At 43.8% G+C, this 23,120-nt stretch overlaps 1 protein-coding gene across 3 annotated transcripts in view; it reads left to right on the top strand.

The window, feature by feature from the left end:
* Positions 1–23,120, top strand: part of gpr155b (G protein-coupled receptor 155b) — a 29,071-nt gene extending 5,951 nt beyond the window's left edge. Inside the window, exons 5-20 of one of the 3 annotated variants that reach the window (XM_072436479.1) lie at positions 3,322–3,500; positions 4,335–4,487; positions 5,843–5,910; positions 6,000–6,171; positions 7,713–7,868; positions 7,951–8,034; positions 9,194–9,317; positions 10,468–10,552; positions 10,626–10,713; positions 11,661–11,886; positions 16,678–16,755; positions 17,159–17,286; positions 17,776–17,871; positions 17,958–18,022; positions 18,733–18,870; positions 20,123–23,120. In XM_072436479.1, coding sequence (XP_072292580.1) covers positions 3,322–3,500; positions 4,335–4,487; positions 5,843–5,910; positions 6,000–6,171; positions 7,713–7,868; positions 7,951–8,034; positions 9,194–9,317; positions 10,468–10,552; positions 10,626–10,713; positions 11,661–11,886; positions 16,678–16,755; positions 17,159–17,286; positions 17,776–17,871; positions 17,958–18,022; positions 18,733–18,870; positions 20,123–20,432 — 2,150 coding nt within the window. In that variant the 3' untranslated portion in view covers positions 20,433–23,120. Of the gene's footprint in view, positions 1–3,321; positions 3,501–4,334; positions 4,488–5,842; positions 5,911–5,999; positions 6,172–7,712; positions 7,869–7,950; positions 8,035–9,193; positions 9,318–10,467; positions 10,553–10,625; positions 10,714–11,660; positions 11,887–16,677; positions 16,756–17,146; positions 17,287–17,775; positions 17,872–17,957; positions 18,023–18,732; positions 18,871–20,061 lie in introns of all 3 variants that reach the window. The other 2 variants (XM_072436478.1, XM_072436480.1) reach the window with 2 other exon arrangements.

Here is a 23,120-nt window from a genome sequence, read left to right as displayed (position 1 = left end):
GGCAATGACAGTGACACCTGGAGAGGGGTGATCGGGAAGAACGGCTTCCCCGATCTGAACCCGAGCGGTGTTCAGTTATTGGACTTCTGTGCTAGCCACGGATTGTCCATAACGAACACCATGTTCAAGCACAAGGGTGTTCATCAGTGCACATGGCACCAGGACACCCTAGGCCGGAGGTCAATGATCGACTTTGTTGTCGTGTCATCAGACCTCCGGCCGCGTGTCTTGGACACTCGGGTGAAGAGAGGGGCAGAGTTGTCAACCGATCACCACCTGGTGGTGAGTTGGATCCGCTGGCGGAGGAGGAAGCCAGACAGACTTGGCAGACCCAAGCGCATTGTGAGGGTCTGTTGGGAACGTCTAGTGGAGCCCTCTGTCAGTAGGGTATTCAACTCGCACCTCCGGGAGAGCTTCTCCCATGTCCCGGGCTGGGGACATTGAGTCCGAGTGGACCATGTTCTCCGCCTCCATTGTTGATGCGGCTGCTCGGAGCTGTGGTCGCAAGGTCTCCGGTGCCTGTCGTGGCGGCAACCCCCGAACCCGGTGGTGGACACCGGAAGTAAGGGATGCCGTCAGACTGAAGAAGGAGGCCTATCAGGCCACTCTGGCTTGTAGGTCTCCGGAGGTCATCGAGGGGTATCGGCAGGCCAAGCGAGCCGCGGCTCGTGCTGTCGCAGAGGCAAAAACCCGGGCCTGGGAGGAGTTCGGGGAGGCCATGGAGGAGGACTATCGGTCGGCACCAAAGAAATTCTGGCAAACCGTCCGGCACCTCAGGAGGGGGAAGCAGTGTCTCACCAACACCGTTTACGGTGCGGGTGGAGGCCTGCTGACCTCGACTGGGGATGTCGTCGGACGGTGGAAGGAATACTTTGAGGATCTCCTTAATCCCTCAGTCACGTCTTCCGAAGAGGAAGTAGAGACCGGGGACTCGGAGGCTGGCTCATCCATCACCTAAGCTGAAGTCACTGAGGTTGTCCGCAAACTCCTCGGTGGCAGGGCTCCGGGGGTGGATGAGATCCGCCCTGAGTACCTAAAGTATCTGGATGTTGTAGGACTGTCTTGGTTGACACGTCTCTGCAACATTGCGTGGCGTTCGGGGACCGTGCCTCTGGACTGGCAGACCGGGGTGGTGGTCCCTCTGTTCAAGAAGGGGGACCGGAGGGTGTGTTCCAACTACAGAGGGATCACACTCCTCAGCCTCCCAGGTAAGGTCTATTCCAAGGTACTGGAGAGGAGAATCCGACCCATAGTCGAACCTCGGATTCAGGAGGAGCAGAGTGGTTTTCGTCCCGGTCGTGGAACACTGAACCAGCTCTATACCCTCCATCGGGTGCTCGAGGGTTCATGGGAGTTTGCCCAACCAGTCCACATGTGCTTTGTGGATCTGGAGAAGGCTTTCGACCGTGTCCCTCGGGGTGTCCTTTGGGGGGTGCTTCGGGAGTACGGGGTCCGGGGCCCTTTGCTCAGGGCTGTCCGGTCCCTGTATGACCGGAGCAGGAGCTGTGTTGGCATTGCCGGCAGTAAGTCAGACCTGTTCCCAGTGCATGTTGGACTCCGCCAGGGCTGCCCTTTGTCACCGGTTCTGTTCATAATTTTTATGGACAGAATTTCTAGGCGCAGTCGGGGTCGGAGGGTGTCCGGTTTGGGGACCACAGGATCTCATCTCTGCTGTTTGCAGACGATGTTGTCCTGATGGCTCCATCAAACCCGGACCTGCAACATGCACTGGGACGGTTTGCAGCCGAGTGTGAAGCGGCTGGGATGAGAATCAGCACCTCCAAATCCGAGGCCATGGTTCTCGACCGGAAAAAGGTGGCTTGCCCTCTCCAGGTGGGTGGGGTGTCCTTGCCCCAAGTGGAGGAGTTCAAGTATCTCGGGGTCTTGTTCACGAGTGAGGGAAGGATTGAGCGTGAGATCGACAGGCGGATCGGTGCAGCGGCTGCAGTGATGCAGTCGCTGCATCGGACCGTTGTGGTGAAGAGGGAGCTGAGCCGAAAGGCAAAGCTCTCTATTTACCGGTCGGTCTACGTTCCTACCCTCACCTATGGTCATGAGCTTTGGGTAGTGACCGAAAGAACAAGATCGCGGATACAAGCTGCCGAAATGAGTTTCCTCCGCCGTGTGGCTGGGCGCTCCCTTAGAGATAAGATGAGGAGCTCGGCCACACGGGGGGAGCTCGGAGTAGAGCCGCTGCTCCTCCACGTCGAGAGGAGCCAGCTGAGGTGGCTCGGGCATCTGTTCCGGATGCCTCCTGGGCGCCTCCCTCGGGAGGTGTTTCAGGCATGTCCCACCGGGAAGAGGCCCCGGGGAAGACCCAGGACACGCTGGAGAGACTATGTCTCTCGGCTGGCCTGGGAACGCCTCGGGATCCCCCCGGAGGAGTTAGAGGAAGTGTCTGGGGAGGAGGAAGTCTGGGAGTCCCTGCTCAGACTGCTGCCCCCGCGACCCGGCCCCGGATAAAGCGGCAGAAGATGGATGGATGGATGAGGTTTAGAATTCGATATGACTAAATTCTTTTGTACATTCATTCCTTCATTCATTCATTCATTTTCTACCGCTTGTTCCTGTTCGGGGTCGCGGGGGACTGGAGCCTATGCCAGTGACTTTGGGCCTTAGGCGGAGCACAGCCTGGACAGTGGCCAACTCGTTGCAGGGTTATTCTCTTGTACGATCCGTCCAAATCATGTTAAGTACAAGATTGTAAAGTTTGGTGTGTAGGAGCAACTTTAATGGCTGATCTGTCTCTGAGGGAGAAAAACAGCCTTTTGAAGTTACAATATTTCATATAAATCTATATAAGTATAAGATAAACAATATACCATTTTTTCTGCAAATTGGACGGTGTGGTTGTTTCCATGTGATAGCTTTAATCTTGAGAGAGCAAACTGACCAAAAAAACAAATATATGAAAACATTTTCTGTAGTGTCTCCCCTTATTTAAGTTTTTGAAAATGTATCCACATTTATATTTAAAAAAAAAGGTATTTGTTGTATTACTGGAGAATTGTCAACCTTTTTGAAGAGGTGGAGCTGGATACACATGACTAATCCATGAGTTTCCGTCATGTGACATTTGTTGACATGTTGAAGACGTCACAGATGCTGTGGCCTCTCCGCTGTAAGATGGTCATGTAAAAGGAACACTTCAAGAAAACAGAAGTTCTGGGCTTTGATCCTTATCCACAGCGGCGAGTATCTGACGCTTAAAGCAGTCACATTTTCCATGCTCTTCCTCGTCCACAAGCCCTGGAAATTAGGCTCTTTAAAACTGCATGTAACACACATTCCCTCTCTTATGTCTTCTGTCTTTGTGTGCAGTGGAAGCCCTGTACCGGAGCACGTACCCAGAGTACCTGCAGTACATTTACCTGGTGGCCCCCGTGTCCCTCATGATCCTCAACCCCATCGGCTTTGCCCTCTGTGAGATCCAGAGGTGGAGACAAGCCAGTCACCCTGAGCGCAGCACCGCCGCCATCGTAGCAGTCGTCATTCTTCAGGTAGGACTAGGTTTGGGCTGTATTAGACAACCAACATTTGTATTAGTCAACAGCTAAAATGACAAGGCATGGAATGAGTTGGCTAAAGATTTGGGAATGAGTTTAATCTGCTTTTTTGCATATAATACCCAGTTCCCTTGTGCTATTCTGTATAAATTGTTGTGTTGTGAGGGCAGTTTGGGTCAGATACATAAAGATACTTCAAATTTTAGAGGGGTCTTGCCACGCCCCAACTAATCGATTGGCTGATTCTGTCCTTTGTCGAATACAGCCCTGGTTATCTCACGATTAGATTTCAAAATATCATAAGAAGAAACAAAATTAAGCCTATGTCTTTTATCTGACAGATTAATTTGTTGCCCGGTAGTCGAGTGGTTTAAGCAGAAGCACATATGCCAAGTGTTGTGTGATTGATTCCCAACTTAAACAATTGGCTAAATGCCCTTCCCGCTCCCTGCTCTTCACCCCCTACTGCCCCATCAAATAATAAAATGTGTAAAAATGCAGTCATTAGCTTTGTTTTATGTTTCCTTTAAAGGGTCTGTACCCAATTTTCTCATGTAATAAAGTAAAGTCTGTTTTACCCCGGTAGATATGTTGTAAAAGCATCTCTTTTGGTCAAAACTAGACCACTGTGTGCTGTCTGCAAGTGTTTTATCCTCGCTGCGCTGTTACATGCTAGCCGTTGTTCTAACTGCTTTTGAGGCGGTAAAAATCCGGTTCAGCACTTTTTTTCCGTTTCTTTTCTTTCAAAACTGTGAACCTTAGAGTTACAGTATGAAGGCCCCCGCAGTGTCTTTCCATTTCCATAACGCTGTTGCTGTTTGTGCTCAGGTTTTGAAGAATCCCATAGTGTTCATGGTGATGGTAGGAATCGTGTCCCACTTTGCCCTGGGGCAGCAGATTCCAGCCGTGCTCTCAGAGTTCATCGACGGCCTGGCTAATTCTTTCGGAGGAGCTGCCTTGTTTTACCTCGGCCTCTCTATGGTCAGTTTGCCTTGTGTGGAAATGGAGATGAAGATGGCATTTGATAGACGAGAGGTCCAAGTATCACACAGAAAATGTATGGACCATAAAGTCAATCGCAAAAGAGCGGAAATATGACTTTATTCTCTTGTTTGGAAGATTGCACTACCACTGCATGATTTTCTGCCTCTTTTTGAGGTCAGTTTTAAGTTTTAAATAATAGATGATGCACTCCATATTCTAATTTGCATATCTCTATAGCAACTACTGCAAAATTAGAGGTGAATTGAAAAATGAATAATCTGATGTGTGAGTAATCTGATTTCTTTATGATTGTTCACACATTTGCAGTAAATAAAATCCAGAAATGAATGTCACATGTTTTTGATCAGTTTTCTCTTGTGCTGTAAACACACACACAAAAAAATCGGATCTAATCAATGGGTCATCTGATTATGCTAGTCAGATTATTCTGGCTTTTGTACCGTACTTACAGTGCAATAAGAAGTGTGGTTTTATTTAGTATCAACATTTTGGTTTAAGTATTGATTGATTGTTTTAGTACCAACACCAATTTACTACTTATTATATTTACTTAATATGAAAGAGAATATGGCTGAATTGTTGACCTGTCACAATTATTACCATTGTTCTATAAATATTATTTTGTAGGGGTCATTATCTGTTGTGGGTACTTTTCTTTGCATTGGTAGTTAATGTTTTTGACATATAAGATTTGCACAGTCAAGATTTATATGTATGGCACCATTCATACAAAATGTAACCCTGACTATAAAAACAGATAAAAAAACAACATAGAAAATGCTTCACAAATGCAAAAAATAAAAAAAAACAAAGACGCTTTTAGCCTAGAAAGGTTAAATGGACGATGGGAGTCTTATTCCCTCGTGGCGTGGACTGCCGATTATTCCTGCCACGTATTAATCATAAAAGGCACCTTCTGCTCACCTGCAGCCGCGTGTGGCTCGTCCCCCGAGAGCAGCACGGTTCCGCGTGTCTAAGCGCATTGATCTATCATAATATAGTTCCCTCAGTGTACGGGACAAAATTAGGACGGCGATAGACAGTTCGAGCTGACTCATAAGAGACGGAAATCTGCGGGAGACGAGAGATGCGATGCGCTCCGTCGCGCTAATAAACAAAGGCACGTGTGTGTTGTATCAGTCCACACGGGGGAGTGCGCTGCGTTCTCAAATCGCCGAAAAATCGTCCATTGCGCCTTTAAGCATTGTTATGTATGTAATTCAAACACTATTGTATTATTTAGAAAAGGGTTTAGGAGTTATTTTCTGTAGCAAAACTATATCGCAATTATAAATATGTTATGTTGTTAAATCTTTATCTTGTCTCTTCAGGTCGGTCAACTTAGAAAACTGACACGAGACACTGGAGTGGCTTTGATCCTTCTAATTACAGCCAAACTGTGAGTAACATGGCACATTTAACAAACTGTAAAATGTCTTCTTCTCAGTGGCTTCTAACTAGGCTGTGAAATCTGGTGTGTGTGTTCAGGCTGGTGATGCCGCTGGTTTGTAAAGACATGGTGGAGATTCTGGACGTGGGAGTGAACAGCAGTAGTCCAAACCACACCAGTCTGTCTAACTTTGCCTTTCTGTACGGAGTCTTCCCCACAGCGCCCAGTGTGGCCATCTATGCAGCGCACTACAACATGGAGCTGGAAGTGGTCAGTTCTGCCTCTGATAGAACACATACTGGACATGGAATAATATACACCAGCATTATACAATGGCAGCCTCAATCAGTAATGTCAAACAGTAAACTAGTAGTTGTTGTCATTTGTGGAATAAGTTCACATTCACTTTAACTACAACCACATAATGTAATCTCAATCTATCAAAGACATTTTGCTTTGGGTTAACATTTTTGCTGTGGAATTTCAAAGTCAAATTAAATTTTTCTCCAACACTTTAAAGGAGACATATATATGAGATATATGAGTTTTAATTCTTGTTACAACTCGCCTTTAGTTTTCACAAACTTGTATTTTGATTATTCTTTCATGTTTGAGCAATCCTGTTTTATCCTGCAACTGAGGCTCGAGTGCTCAGACAATTCCTGACTTCTCCTACCCCCTATCCCCGCCCACATCCCTGTACTTTGTTGCAATTATTAAAAACATTAAGACTGATACACGTAGGGGTCTAAAATGTCATGTGGTCACTTTTCTGATAGTCTGCTGCTCGTTACAGTGAACTGTCACAATGAAGAGGCGGGGCTTATCAGTTTTGCAATTTTGAACAGGAAGTAATTAACCTGTTTCTATTATTGAGCAGTTTTATTTTTATATTGCAGTGTATAATGAACACAAAAATAATCATCTGTTTATATTGAAAACATGTTGGCAAAAGTATAAAATGTCTCCTTTACCTTATCTTTAGATTAAATTTTTGTGACAGCAACATTTGTTATTGTTTAGGAACGTAAAATACATGAATATTTTAAAGACATGTTTTTATTAATAAGGCTCCAGACAACTTAAAAAGAAAAATAAGCAAATATTCAAAAACTCACACAAATACAAATCTCCTTCAACGCAAGGAATTAAAAATGCATTAAAAACAAAATACATTTTCCCTGTAAAAATCTGCATTCTGCTTTACGCCTAACAACATTGTGCGCTGAAATGTGTTGAAGGAATAATAGAGGATTTTCGCCAATTTGAGAACTCAATCGACAGTTAGTAAAATTTTTAAAAATGCGCATGCGCACACTCATTCCCCACCCTCCTGTTCTTTCTGAGAGGCTGCAACAGCCCCGCTACTACACGTGCCTTTGTTTATTAGCGTGACGGATCGCATCGCATCTCTCGTCTCCGCAGATTTGTCTCTTTTGAGCTCGAACACAGTCTTTCTCTGTGGTCATTTTTGTACTGTACACTGAAGGAATTCGCTGAACACACACAGTCATATCAACCACGCATGCGCAGCCAGGGAAACGTGCTGCTATCCTGGGAACGAGCCAGAACGAGGCTGCAGGTGTGCAGTAGGACGCCGGGAATGATTGAGATGTGGGAGAACTACTCAGCTGTCCACACCACGAGGAAATGAGACTCAGATTTGGCGCCAAAAATCCTCTATTATTCCTTTATTCAAAGGACGTTTGATGAATATTCAATTCATTTTTCAATTGCGGTTTTCTATTAATGCATTTTGCCCTGATATGTGTAAAAGTATTTTTGGTATATTTGTACATATTTGTGTCCAGGTGACCTCAGGAATGGTGATCAGCACGTTCTTGTCTGCTCCCATCATGTACGTGTCGGCCTGGTTACTCACCATACCTCTAATGGACCCCGCCCCTCTCATTGCAGAGCTGCAGAACGTCAGCTTCAACATCAGCGTCGTCTGCCTGCTCTCTCTGGTGATGAAGAACTGGCCGCTACAGCCGTCCCCTCATACGTGCAGAACCTGTGCTTTTACTCAAATGTACCCTGTGTCTGTAGGTGTGGACCATAGCTGTGATGCTCCTGAGCCGAAAGTTCAACAGACTCCCTCACGTATTTGCCTTGAATCTCTTTCTGGCTCAGGTCAGTCATTATAGTTGTCAAATCAAATTGTTGTTCAGTTACAGAATACTGAGGTTTGTGCTTCGCCTCGACGTTTGATATGTGGTCAAGAAGTCTGTACTCCAGTTCCAGGATGGATATTTTATGCCAAGTACGCCCTAACTCTGGTACTAAGGGAATAAACAGTAGCCTTTTGTAGCAGAAGAACATGTTTCAAAATTAGTCGGCTGGACAACTTCTATTCCAGAGTAACGTTCAATCTGATGGAAGGAGTTTGAGCAGCAGCATTTATACTCTCTTGAGCTCAAAGGCAGGAGTTATAACTGAACCTTGCCCTGTCCTTGTTTACAGGTCTAACAATTTCACTAATACGGCTTGGGTTGCTAATGTCTATTGAGGTCAGGCCAGCTCCACAGCAGCGATGCCATTTGGATTGAAAATAATATAAAACACAGAACGCGACCAGAGAGCAAATACCGAAATAATAAAATCACTTTCAGAGCAAAGTTTCAACATCTCAATTTTTTAAAGCAGCATGCAGATACCTGGTTAAAACTAGTGATTTGCATGTTTCATCCTGGTGCTATTCAGATTTTGGATCAGAATTATTGTAAAGCAAAAAATGGCTGAGGCACTCACACTTTCTTTCATCATTCAATAAAAATGCATTTTTAGGCCTCACTTGACCTTCATCTGGGAAATTTCACCTTCTTTTGAAACTGTTCTAGCTAATAGACACATTACTGTTAAACAGCTGAATGTGTGTCTCCACAGCATGTTGGGCAGGCAGGTCACACATTATACTAAGCTACAAGTGCTGTTCTGTCTGTTCTGACGTCAGCAGTTGTGCTTCTGTAGTTTTATGTATTTCAACCAGAGACGGAGAGACAGATGTCTGAGTGAGGAGGAGTTGTGGTTTGCTACTTCTACATAATTGAATTAGCAAGAAGAAGGAGAGTACGTTGATTGGCTGAGAGCCAAATGTAGCAGACTGTTACACGCAGTGACAGAGCGGTGACAGGAGGTAGGAACGATGAGCAGAAATGTCCTGGTTCAACGCGCTTCCGCTTTAAATACTGTGTCTGCGAACAATGATAAATACAAAACCATGAAAACTGTAAAGGTCAAAGGCTGTGAAGGAAACGGGTTCTCACTGTTGTAACTCCTCTTCTGCCCACAGTTCCTGGTCTGCGTCAGTATGATCCTGTGGAACTTCCTTGTGGTCCAGGAGGATAACCTGGTGGGCAAAGTCATCACCTTCACTCTGCTGTACGGCTCCCTGTACAGCACTTACATTTGGACTGGTGAGCTGGTACAGTTACATGGGACACGGCTACACGGGACACGGCTACACGGGACACAGCTACACGGGACACAGCTACACGGGACACAGCTACACGGGACACAGCTACACGGGACACAGCTACACGGGACACAGCTACACGGGGCACAGCTACACGGGGCACAGCTACACGGGACACAGCTACACGGGACACAGCTACAGGGGACACAGCTACAGGGGACACAGCTACAGGGGACACAGCTACAGGGGACACAGCTACAGGGGACACAGCTACAGGGGACACAGCTACAGGGGACACAGCTACACGGGACACAGCTACACGGGACACAGCTACACGGGACACAGTTACACAGCACAGAGCTACAGGGGACACCGTTACACGGGACACCGTTACACGGGACACAGTTACACAGCACACAGCTACACGGGACACGGGACACAGCTACACGGGACACAGCTACACGGGACACAGCTACACGGGACACAGCTACACGGGACACAGTTACACGGGAAACAGTTACACAGCACAGAGCTACAGGGGACACCGTTACACGGGACACAGTTACACAGCACACAGCTACAGGGGACACGGCGACACGGGACACAGTTACACGGGACACAGTTACACGGGACACAGTTACACGGGACACAGTTACACGGGACACAGTTACACGGGACACAGCTATTTTGTATGTTGAAACGGGTTGTTAGCACGCTAATGTTTGAGCTTACACATGACTGTAACCTGTCTGGCCTCTGAATGTTTTGAAAAGTGCTTATAAGTAAGTGAGTAATACATTTTGACGTTGATTTTGATCAAGTTTCTTAAGCAATTTGATTTTATTGCATGGTTAAAAATTGGGTACAGCATGTCCTCTCGTCACCTAGGTCACCCTTGAAAAAGAGGTATCAATCTCAATGGTTTCTTACCCACTGAGATCGAGACATCTTCTAAATGTTAATAAATAAAATAAATAAAATGCTTGAATTCTACACCAAACCACATACTTTTACTGTCAGAAGAAGGGCTGTTGACCTCCTGATTAAAAAGCCCCAAGATGATCAAAGCAATAGAAAGATGACTAGCTGGATTATAATGTGATTCTTTGCAATTCCATTCATCTCTAACATATGGGACAATATGGTTTCAGGCCTGATCCCTCTGTGCCTGGCTCTCACAAGCAGAGATGATCTTCTGAGGCTCAGACCAGGGGTCTTCATGGTCCTCGGCTGGGGGTAAATCAACTATAATCACTGTACTCCAAATCTCTATGAAAATACAAACGTGATGGACGTGTTTGTTTGGCAGTGTACCCTTCTTGATGGTGGGATGTCTTCTGCTGGTTGGAGAAAGGACAGATTCCATAGACTCTGCCTTCTTCTATGGCAAAGCTCAGGTTAGTTGTATTTATAAACTCTTAAACTCAAATGTACTGTGCTGTGGGTAGATTAAACACATTTTTATTATTATTTTGTATTTATTTATTCAAGGATTGACCCATCTCTTTTTTGAGGGGGTCCTATAGTATTTTAGACCATTCATATATGTTCATTGTTATATCAATACCACATACAACACAAATATATAGTAGTATCAAGTATTAGCAGTATCATTGAAATGCATCTTAGATTGAGATGAGCTGAGAGGACAATCCTTAAAATCTCAATGTCTCATCTATTCAAAAGGTGACAGGACACATATACAATTTACTATAATATTGTTCCCTCATCAAAAACATTCCAGGATTTTTATTTTGCTTCATTAATGCTAGTTTCATTCATCTTGTTTTCGAGGTCCTCAAGTCTCACAAATATATTAACATTTCACAGTTTTAAGTCCATAATTTCTTACTTGACTCGCAAGCGCATTTCTGCCTCAAATCACGTTCATTACAACTGCTTGCTTATATTAGCATAACGGGGCAAGCTAGCTTTCATTTATTTTTGCCATGGTATTTCCCCCTGCTGCCAGTACATGGAGTGCTAACACCAATCCTGATGAGGGAACGCCTTACTGGTATAAAGTTATGTGTGTATACAATATTTTAAGCTAATAATAATTGCAATGGCAATGTAAAGGTCCTCAAGAGCATGTTAACAATACACATCATGCATAAGACTTAAATGTGTGTAAGTACGTGTATTCTTTTATGGCTACTCGGAAATGGAGCAAATTACTATATTGTTTTTTCTGTTGTGCCTAGAAAGCAATTTACAACCAGAATTTGAACAGTTTGACTTGGATATAAAATGTATACGTGACCAACACCTTAATTTTTAAACCCGTTGCGTAGAGAAGAGCCATGTAATCCCATAACATGCCTGAACTGTTGTTCTTTTGTAGATCATCTGTAGTGCAGTGGTACTTGCTGTCAGTCTGGTGCTGGGGGCGCTCTCTCTCATGGGTCTGAGCCAGGGCAGCCGGGAGCAGAGGGGGTACGAAGCCTTGAGTAGAGCTACAGTCACAGGCCTCACAGACGACCTGCAGCCCCCTGGTGGTGTGGAGGAGCAAGAACAACAACTGCCCCCCCTGCTTGTCACCTCACCCTCCGCCTTCAGCATTAACTCAGGTGCGCCACTGCTGGGTTTCTGATATCAAGGTGTACTTGTCAATTAAGTAAATGGGCAAATACAATATTAGCTATCTAACTGTAGAAACTGAAAGCCATGTTTTATGTGTTTAGTTATTTTATGTATTATGATCTTTTCATTTTTATTATGATCTTTTCATTTTTCAAGGCAGGCACTCTTAACTTAACTCTAAACATGTAGAATAGTAGAAAAAGCTTCAGTTGTAGTCATCTGGACTCTATAAAATAGACGTTTCGACTCTCATCCAAGAGTCATTGTCAATAACAGAATTTAGGTCGAGAACTCCGATATTAATACTGTTCTGTGGTAAGACCCGCCCATTGGGAGGAGCCTTCCTGAAGTAGAAAGAGTTGTTTGTTTCAACATAAACTCCCCCTTGTATCTACCGAGCTAGCCTATTCAGAATCTTAATGGGCTATTAGAAACCTCTTTGTCTTTGTGAGACCCTGGCTCAACCACCCTGAGTACCTGATTAGCATCTGAATGTCCATTACCTTTCCAGGGGTTCAGTATCCCATTATAAATAACAGGAAGATGAAACCTAAGCCCTCCATTTCTGTTTAAAGAAGGTCTTTCTTTTTTAACAAAAATAGCTTCCTTGACTCCTCTTTCAAACCATCTTTTCTCCCTGCTTAAAACCTTCACTTCACCGTCTTCAAACGAGTGATTAGAGGCTTCAAGATGGAGATGCACGGCACTCTGAGGTCCTGAACTAGTATTTCTTCTGTGCTGATAGAGCCTCTTGTGTAGAGGCTGTTTCGTCTCACCTATGTAACGTTCTTTACAACTTTCTTCACTGCATTGGATCGAATAAACTACATTGCTCTGTTTTTGAGTCGGCAACTTGTCCTTTGGGTGAACCAGTTTTTGTCTTAAAGTGTTTCCTGGTTTAAAATAAACAGGGACTTCGTGTTGTCTAAAAATTCTCTGCAGTTTTTCCGACAGGCCAGACACATAAGGGATAGAAACACCCTTCCTTCTCTGTTCAGTTTCCCTTTTGTCCTGCTTCTTGGTTCTCTTCACTCTGTTGAGAGCCCAAGCGGGGTAACCACAGGCTGAGAGGGCATTTCGGACATGTTTTTCCTCTTTCTTCTTGCCCTCTGAGCTGGTGGGCACACCTTGAGCTCTGTGTTGTAAGGTTCTGATCACCCCCAGCTTGTGCTGTAGTGGGTGGTTGGAACCAAAGAGCAGATACTGGTCCGTGTGTGTAGGTTTCCTATATACTTCTATTTGGAGTTTCCCGTCCTCTCCTCTGATCGTGGAACAATCAAGAAAGGCCAAGCGATTCTCCTTAGCGTCCTCTCTTGTAAACCTGATATGTGGGTCCACATCATTGATGTGATCAGAGAAGGTTTCCAGCTCTTGTTTCTTAATTGTTACAAAAGTATCATCGACATAGCGGAGCCACAGTTTTGGAGCTATGCCTGAGAATGAGGACAGTGCCTTCTTCTCAAAGTGCTCCATGTACAGGTTGGCCACTATGGGAGAGACGGGCGAGCCCATGGCACAGCCATGAATCTGTCTGTAAAATTGTCCCCGGAATTGAAAGTAAGTGGTGTTCAGACAGATGTCCAACAGTTTACATATGTGTTCAGGTGTCAGTTTGGTCCTTTCCTGTAGGGTGGTGTCTTCCTGCAGTCTGATCCTCACTGCTGCTACTGCATCAGTGGTCGGGATGCAGGTGAACAGGGACACAACATCATATGAAACCATGAGGTCATCTGGGTCCAGTTGGAGATGTTTCACTTTATCCACAAAGTTGTGCGTGTTTTCCACATGATGTTCCGAATTCCCCACAAGCGGAGCCAATATAGTTGTTAAATGCTTGGCCACATTGTAGGTGATGGAATCTGTGCTGCACACTATGGGTCTGAGCGGAACCTCCTTTTTGTGTATTTTTGGAAGGCCATAAATGCAAGGCATGGCTTCACCAGGATACAGTCTGTAGTACAGAGGCCGGTCTATCGCTTCCTCTTTTTCCAGCCTTTGTAAACAGTCTATCACTTTCTTCTTGTAGCCACTGGTCGGATCTCTTTTCAAGCGCTCGTATGTGGTCGTGTCCTCGAGGAGGGTGTGGACTTTGGCTTCGTAATCAGCTGCGTTGAGAATCACAGTGCAACGTCCCTTGTCTGCTGGGAGGATGTTGATGCTATGATCTTTTTCCAGTGCTGAAAGTGCTTTCCTCTCTTCAGCTGTGATATTTGAAGGCGGTGGTTTGGCACTCTTCAGGGTCGCTGTGACACGTAACCTCAGGTCTGTAGCCTCCGATTCAGTCATTTTGTTGTTCCTAATTGCAGTTTCAGTGGCTGTGATGTAGTCCTCTGTAGGGATGTGTTTAGAGGTGACAGAAAAGTTGAGCCCTTTAGAGAGCACCTCCTTTTCTGCCTGTGTCAGAACACGATCTGATAGGTTCTTAATCCAATTGTTTTTGCTGGTCGCTAATTTGTCTGTCTCAGTCCTAATGTCTAGCTCGACCTCACCTGCATTATTTTTGTTCAAAAGAATGTTGAACTTCTTGATTTGGCGTTCTTTGCTCTTCCTGTGCTGTGCTTCTTGTGTTGTCTGTGTAAAATCCAGCACTCTTTTGATAGCTTCTTCAGGGAGTATGCTGGTTAATTTCTCCTGTAAAGTTCCTGTTCTGGCTTTTCAATTTATCAATTCTGACGTTGTTTTCCTGGATCCTTTCACTGAGCATCTGCATAAGGCTCCTTCTCCAAATCTTCTCTGCTCTGTGTCCTCTGACCGGTGATTTGATCTGCAGGCACAACTTTGTGGATAAAGTGAAACATCTCCAACTGGACCCAGATGACCTCATGGTTTCATATGATGTGGTGTCCCTGTTCACCTGCATCCCAACCACTGATGCAGTAGCAGCAGTGAGGATCAGACTGCAGGAAGACACCACCCTACAGGAAAGGACCAAACTGACACCTGAACACATATGTAAACTGTTGGACATCTGTCTGAACACCACTTACTTTCAATTCCGGGGACAATTTTACAGACAGATTCATGGCTGTGCCATGGGCTCGCCCGTCTCTCCCATAGTGGCCAACCTGTACATGGAGCACTTTGAGAAGAAGGCACTGTCCTCATTCTCAGGCATAGCTCCAAAACTGTGGCTCCGCTATGTCGATGATACTTTTGTAACAATCAAGAAACAAGAGCTGGAAACCTTCTCTGATCACATCAATGCTGTGGACCCACATATTAGGTTTACAAGAGAAGACGCTAAGGAGAATCGCTTGGCCTTTCTTGATTGTTCCACGATCAGAGGAGAGGACGGGAAACTCCAAATAGAAGTATATAGGAAACCTACACACACGGACCAGTATCTGCTCTTTGGTTCCAACCACCCACTACAGCACAAGCTGGGGGTGATCAGAACCTTACAACACAGAGCTCAAGGTGTGCCCACCAGCTCAGAGGGCAAGAAGAAAGAGGAAAAACATGTCCGTAATGCCCTCTCAGCCTGTGGTTACCCCGCTTGGGCTCTCAACAGAGTGAAGAGAACCAAGAAGCAGGACAAAAGGGAAACTGAACAGAGAAGGAAGGGTGTTTCTATCCCTTATGTGTCTGGCCTGTCGGAAAAACTGCAGAGAATTTTTAGACAACACGAAGTCCCTGTTTATTTTAAACCAGGAAACACTTTAAGACAAAAACTGGTTCACCCAAAGGACAAGTTGCCGACTCAAAAACAGAGCAATGTAGTTTATTCGATCCAATGCAGTGAAGAAAGCTGTAAAGAACGTTACATAGGTGAGACAAAACAGCCTCTACACAAGAGGCTCTATCAGCACAGAAGAAATACAAGTTCAGGACCTCAGAGTGCCGTGCATCTCCATCTTGAAGCCTCTAATCACTCGTTTGAAGACGGTGAGGTGAAGGTTTTAAGCAGGGAGAAAAGATGGTTTGAAAGAGGAGTCAAGGAAGCTATTTTTGTTAAAAAAGAAAGACCTTCTTTAAACAGAAATGGAGGGCTTAGGTTTCATCTTCCTGTTATTTATAATGGGATACTGAACCCCTGGAAAGGTAATGGACATTCAGATGCTAATCAGGTACTCAGGGTGGTTGAGCCAGGGTCTCACAAAGACAAAGAGGTTTCTAATAGCCCATTAAGATTCTGAATAGGCTAGCTCGGTAGATACAAGGGGGAGTTTCTGTTGAAACAAACAACTCTTTCTACTTCAGGAAGGCTCCTCCCAATGGGCGGGTCTTACCACAGAACAGTATTAATATCGGAGTTCTCGACCTAAATTCTGTTATTGACAATGACTCTTGGATGAGAGTCGAAACGTCTATTTTTTCAAACTGAGTCCAGATGACTACAACTGAAGCTTTTTCTACTATGGAACACGCCTGGACGAATGAGGGATTACACCGACAAACTCTAAACATGTAGTCATTGATCATCTAAAATCTGCCCCATGTGAAATGAAGCATTCCCCAGGGAACAATTCTGGGGCCAATTATTTAAGTCTCAATGTGAACAGTCTGCCTGAAGTGTGTCCTGAAGTGGGCGTTGGAATGTACGCCATTCCACACATCGGCACTAAATTAACCCAAGAAGAAAGAGTCTGATTGGCTGAACAAATCATGCCTGATTTCTGCCTGCTTCTCTATTTGAAGGGTACATGCAGAAAACAAATTAAATGTAATTATGAAAGGTAAATTTAGCAAACATGTAGAACAAGAGAACTTTAAACTTTAAAAATAATCAATAACAGTAAATGCTAAAATAAATGTTGATTTGTTTTGTTTACTTTCAGACATGCATAATGGCTCTTCACATCAGTCCATACCTGATATGATCACCAGCACTCCAACAGAACATATCAACAACCTGGGTAATTGGTTAATTATTCATTGTTTTTGTGGTGTTTTTAATTATTTTAGAATTCAGAAAGCTGGGACATAAAACCCCTGCACTGGAAACAGTAGATGGATATATAATGTACTTTTGGCAGCAGAAAACAAAAGCTGTCAAAAATAAATGTATGATATAGACTGAGCCAACTATCAAGAACTGGGCTCATCATTTTACATAGTGCCCCTACAAAACTAGAAACAACGCTGAATATGTGTAACCGTAACTGACCAAGTAACTAAGCGTTACACAGCAAGTCCTTTCATTTTATGCTGGTCAACATGGCTGTAGTGGCGCAGTGGATAGGCATATACTCTCCAACCAAGTTTAAATACTGTCATCGTGCTACAGTTCTCTCTTTCCCTCTTCAGGCCACGATGGAGCCCAGTCGGACGGAGCGCCTCTGTCGGAGCAGCCCCTGAACCTACCTCCTCCCGGTCCTCCCCCAGATGAAAAGCAGACGGTCAGACATGTGCTGCTGTGTCTGCTGCTCAGCGTCAGTCTGTTAGCAGTAAGAACCACTTCACCTCTCATGTGATCATAGTCTCTCTACCACTCTTCTTCATGAGCCTAACTCCCATTGAAGGGTGTGTCCGTGTTCTTCCCTGTACGATAATGAAGGATCCACCCATACCACATGTGACTCTTCTGATGTCATGCCTCCTCCTGTGAGCTGTGCCAGGAGTAGAGTGTCTGCCTCTGATCAGCAGCTCACAGGTTCAAACCTCAGACGGGACATTTGATACACTGGGTACTTTTACTGCAGCTAGTTTTTAAAATGGAAAAAAAAAGGTTTAATTTTCGTAGCTTTTCACAAGTCTGATGCAGCAGGCGGGGAGGTGTGTAAAATGTTTTAACTGGTCCTTCCTTCAGCTACAACCCAAAGTCCACCAGCCTCCTCAGAGCTCTCCAGCTCCTCTTCGGTACCACCACCTGGGGCCTCTCTCCAGGTGGAAATATCATGAATAGAAAATAGATGTCATGTTAAATGTGTGTGCAGAACCTGTCGAGCTGCATGTGGTGGCTTTTGAACCAAGACCCCGGCCGACTGTACCTGGAGCTGCAGTTCTTCTGTGCTGTGGCCAACTATGGACAGGTATCAGTACTCTTTACATCTACTGTTCTACTGTTTCTACTGTATGTCTGAGAAACATCATATAGTTATTGCTATTTGTGTTTCAGGGTTTTCTGTCATTTGGAATCTTTGGCCTGGACAGACACCTCATCATTCTTCCATTCAAAAAGAGGTGCAATGTTAATTATCATCATTGTACATATTCATTTAGCTTCATTAGGTTTAAACATAGTTGGTCAATCTTTTAACCTATAACCTATAAATAAACCTATTGTGGCTACAACAAGACGTTCACTTTGAAGTGGATTGGGACAGTCTGAAAGTCTCTACACTGACTTAAGTTAAGATAAACTATTATTTCCAGAATGTGTGTGAAGACCCAAAATATTATATTTCTAGTGCATATTGCATCATGATCCAAACTCAATGATGTGTTAACATGTGGTGTAGAAGTGAAAATAAATGCAGGAAAAAGCTGATGCTATACACGTACTTGTCGTAGTTTCTTGTTTACTCCAACTTCAGCCACGTCTCACAGCACCACAAACTCTGAACTTTTTTGTGAATTGTTGAGATCAGCCCTTATGATTAAATGTATAAGTCACATAGGAAATAAAAGCGAAATCATAAGAAAAGAGAATTGTACAAAAGTGAACCTGAAGGGCCAGGGCCATTCAAAACGTGCCAATCGTCTTTGTAACTCAAAGAAAGCATGTACAGTACAATCATAACGTGTATTACTGAGTACATCCATCTTATTTGAAATAACTGTGTTTTATCGTCGTATCTGTGTTTTACTCGTCACTATAACCACTCACTGTTGTGTGTGCTGTAAACTGCTTCCCCATAACTCCCTGTTACAGTATGTGTTGTTTCTTCCAGGATGCTGGCCCTATGGCATGGTCAGGACAGCTCTGACCTGTCCTCTGCTGGTGTCTCGGAAGAGGTGCGGCTCACATGCACTCAGTTTGTGCGCTACCATAAAGAGCAGTGTGTGCAGGACCTAGTGCACACGCGCAGGTACACACCCACGCACACACGCACAACACATACACACGCACACGCACAACACATACACACGCACACGCACAACACATACACACGCACACGCACACGCACAACACACACACACGGACGCGCGCACACACACACACACGCACAACACACACCCACGCACAACACATACACACACACAACACACACACACCCACGCACAACACACACACACCCACGCACAACACATACACACACGCACAACACATACACACAACACACACACCCACACGCGAGCACGCACAACACATACACACACACACACACGCACACACACAACCACGCACAACACATACACACACACAAACACGCACAACACACACGCGCACAACACACACGCACAGGTACACACACGCACACAATGCGCACACACAGTACTCCTTTACTAAACCTCTTTGTTTGCAGCATGTGTGCGGTGCAGCCTGTAGTGCACAGCTCTGCTCTGGTTGGCCTGTTATACTTTGGTTCTTGTAGAAGTGTATTGCGGTCAACTCTTTATAAATACATTTGGCAATAAAGCTCTCATTTAGCATTAGCTCTCAAATACACAACATAGCATATGGAGCAGTGGTTCCCAAAGTGGGGGTTGTGAGATGATTTCAAGATTCAATTTGACTCATTTTTAAACAATGTATATTTTAATACATCACATTTTTGTGAGATAATCACGTGCATAATTTACGATATGAATTCATAACAGTTTTGAGTAAAACCACTTTTGTCATATAGGTATAATGATAACATTGCCTTGTAAAACATAAAAAAGCACAACAAAAACAAGAAAACAGTCAAACTGCAATATCTTGTACATTCATGATGAAGTATAGACCCTTTAAATGCTCTGTCAGAATGTTGAAAATGAAGTTGACCAAAACACATTTTTAATGATTAACTGACATCAGATCTTAATTATAATAATTCTAAAGCCTTTATAACAACCAATAATCAACAGTTTTCAAAGTCCAGAGTTTAAAGGTCAAGTAAAGGTCAAATAAAGGTTCATCAATTGGAAATGTATTTATACTTGGTCGCAATACAATAGTTTCTAACCTGCGCACGGTTTCACGCTTTTGAGTAACTCTCTGCTTCTTCTGGCTGGGCTCTTCCTTCTCTCCCTCCCTCCCTCCCTCCCTCCTCTCCTGCGCTGTTGCCCTCTAGTGGCTCTGGAGAGAGTGTGACCGCCGCTTCGACTGGTGAATCCTTCCTCTGATAATGACAGGTTTGTGAGCGCTCCAGAGGACACGGACACACCCCAAACCCACCCCCAGACTCACCCCCAGACTCGCCCCCAGAGTCACCCCCAGCCTGGCAGCGTGTTCCGGGGCAGCGACCTGGTGGAGTGGCTGGTGGAGCGGGGCCTGTGCACGGGGAGAGGAGACGCCCAGCTCTACGGAGGATGGTTGCAGCAGGGAGGAGTGATCGAGCATGCGACGGGACAGTTCGGCTTTAAGGACGAAGAGACGCTGTTGTACTATTTCACAGATCGGAGCCAAGAAGGGTCCGGAACGCAACAAGCTCAGGATGCATGAAGGAGCGGTGGAAAGGGCAAGATATTTGCATACGTTATGTTGGTGTAAACAAGTTGCTATGAAATCAGATATTTCATAATTGTATCCTTTGAACTTTAAAGGTAAAAGTGACAAGGTTTTAAAGGACACATATTATGCAAAATGTACTTTTTAACTGATATTAACTAGCTGTATTCGTCTGTTTACAAGGTCTTTTCCCTCTGAGATCTTCTGTGCTGTTTTTAAGCACATAAATCATCACCGGACAGACATTACCAGAAGCATTTTGGCCGATAATTTACGTCCATTAAAACTGCATGCTTAGAAGTCTGGAAAGCTAGTTTTCTTTAGCTCCCTTTTGTAATGCCCTCTGCTGCCAGTAGATGGAGCACTAACTCAATTACGTGGGAAATGCCTGGCTACAAACAGCCCTCATCACTTCATTAAATACATTTATGTAATGTTCCAAAACATGAGTTGCCAAAGCAGAGGTAGTTTTAAGCATGTTTAAAGGATAATAACAATACAAATAATGCATAATATTTGATCTTTACGACATTGGTTGGTAATTTAATATAAACCCAAGGATGCACTGTATAAACATTTGTTGTAAAAGCAGCTCTTGGTGTCAAAAAGAGACTGCGGTGTATTGTCTGCATCATTATAGGTTTTATCGCCTGGAAACCACGGCGTGCTGTTTGCATGCTAGTTGCTGTTAGCAGTAACATGAATGCAAAGCTCCACACTGGCCTCTGAAAGTTGTGAAAAATCCTTTGATAAAGGTAGTCATCACTGTGAATAATTAAGAGAGTTTTAAATGAGATAGTTCAGTTTTTCACATGTTTAAGACCGTAAAAGTTGCACCCTAATCCTTAAATGTGCTGTACGTGATTTTTACTGTCATGGGAAAAAACAAGTTCATTCCAATTCCTCACTTTGAGCGTCCTAATCGTTCACCACCATGAGCTAACAACAGATTTGACTTTTAATTGAGATTTTTAATACTAAAATAATACCTTGAAAAACCTGCATTCTTACTGTATGTAGATCTGACCTACGTGTCACAGTGGAAATACATGTGTTTAATGCCATTCTGAGGAACCTTCTAGGTAAAGCAGAGGCGTTTCCTTGTTTAGACAGGTAGCAGAAAAGTGACACAATGCTCCTTTAAACTGATTTGAACCCATTTTACACTCCTCAACCAACATCTCAAAAATATTAAATTATACTGTTTACAAAATATATCAATATTCCATCTTATTTGTAGCTGTGCCTTTTTGCCATACATTTTATTTTCTATAGTCCAAAAAATATCAAATGGTTAGAAATGTCATTATCATCGTTATTATATAATTTCATAATTATGTTTTTAAGCAACTTGGAATAAAACTGTTGAATACCACAACAAATAATATATCTAAAACAAGTATTTGCATAATCATGTAAGTCCAATGTAAGGTGGATTTCAAGTCTACCTGATCTGAGCCGAAATCATCTCATCTCCTGTCGACTGAAAAATCGCCGTATCCGTTCGCGAAAGCCAAATGTTTTATGCTGTGTAAATGTTTTTCAAAGGGTTTTGCACGGCGACGACTGCATGAAACACACACACAGACACACACACAGACACGCGCACACACACAGACACACACACTCAATGCTATTATGCAGCCTTCTCGTTTTGTTTTCCGCTTGTCTCTCTGTGAAGGAGTTCAGTTTGGTGGTAAATAAGCACAAGTGGCACAGTGGATGCATGTGCCTGACGACTCACTCCCAGATCATGTTGAAATGTGCTGTTTACTTCCATGTTCGCAGCACGGCACGAGTCAATACACTGTTTTTGTCAAACATTTAAAGGTGCACTGTGTAAAAAAGACTAACTGACAAAAAAACAACCAACCAACCTTTTTAGTTTGAGTTTTTGTTGTTTTAGTTGTGCAGAGAAGCACTTTGAAATATTCTTCTGAACCAGGGATGTCCAAATTAGAGTTGTCAAAAACTATCATCGAAACTAGAGACTCATTTCACAAAGTATTGATTAAAAAAATAGAAAGAAAATCATATCAACTGGACAAAATGTGACCTTTCCTGAACAGTGTGAGCTTTATCAGAAAATGTAAAAAGAACACATAGTAACATAATGAAAGTACTATTATTTTGTCGTTTTTTCTTTTTTAGACTAAATTGAAGTGTGGTGGCACTTTAAAAGCTCAAATAAAAGATTCCCGCATTGAGGACCAGTCTGTGGCCCTCCGACACGGCTTGGACCGAATTTAGAAGTCAGTAGAAAACTAGACTTTTGTTTTTTTTCTTATGGGCATTAATGGTTTTTGTTTCGTTTTTCTTTTCAAATTGTAGAGCTTTTTGTCCCTTCACGACTGCTGTAGATACATAAAGTCGATGGCATTATTTACGGCACAGTGCACCTTTAAAGCCCGTCTTCCACCTGTGATTTCTGTGCTGCTCATGCGTCTGAAGAGAACACTAGATACACAGGAAATCCCTTTATTCAGCCACTTTGAATGTGCTTATTTTTTGTCTTCCACTGATTGAAAAACGTGTTTACATTTATGTTGTACAGTTGGTTTTATTTGTGTTTCTCTTGTGAGCAGGAACTGGATGTGATGGTTTGTCTTATGTGGAGTGTGTGGATTTATTGTAAACCAATGAGGTCAGTTACTTTGTGACATACATAAAGACACAAATACA

Source organism: Eucyclogobius newberryi, unplaced genomic scaffold, assembly GCF_026437365.1.
Source record: "Eucyclogobius newberryi isolate DKJ021-1_F unplaced genomic scaffold, fEucNew1.0.hap1 SCAF_8, whole genome shotgun sequence".
Lineage (NCBI taxonomy): Eukaryota > Metazoa > Chordata > Actinopteri > Gobiiformes > Gobiidae > Eucyclogobius > Eucyclogobius newberryi.
Note: the sequence above shows the minus strand (reverse complement) of the source record. Positions and strands in the feature narration are given on the sequence as shown.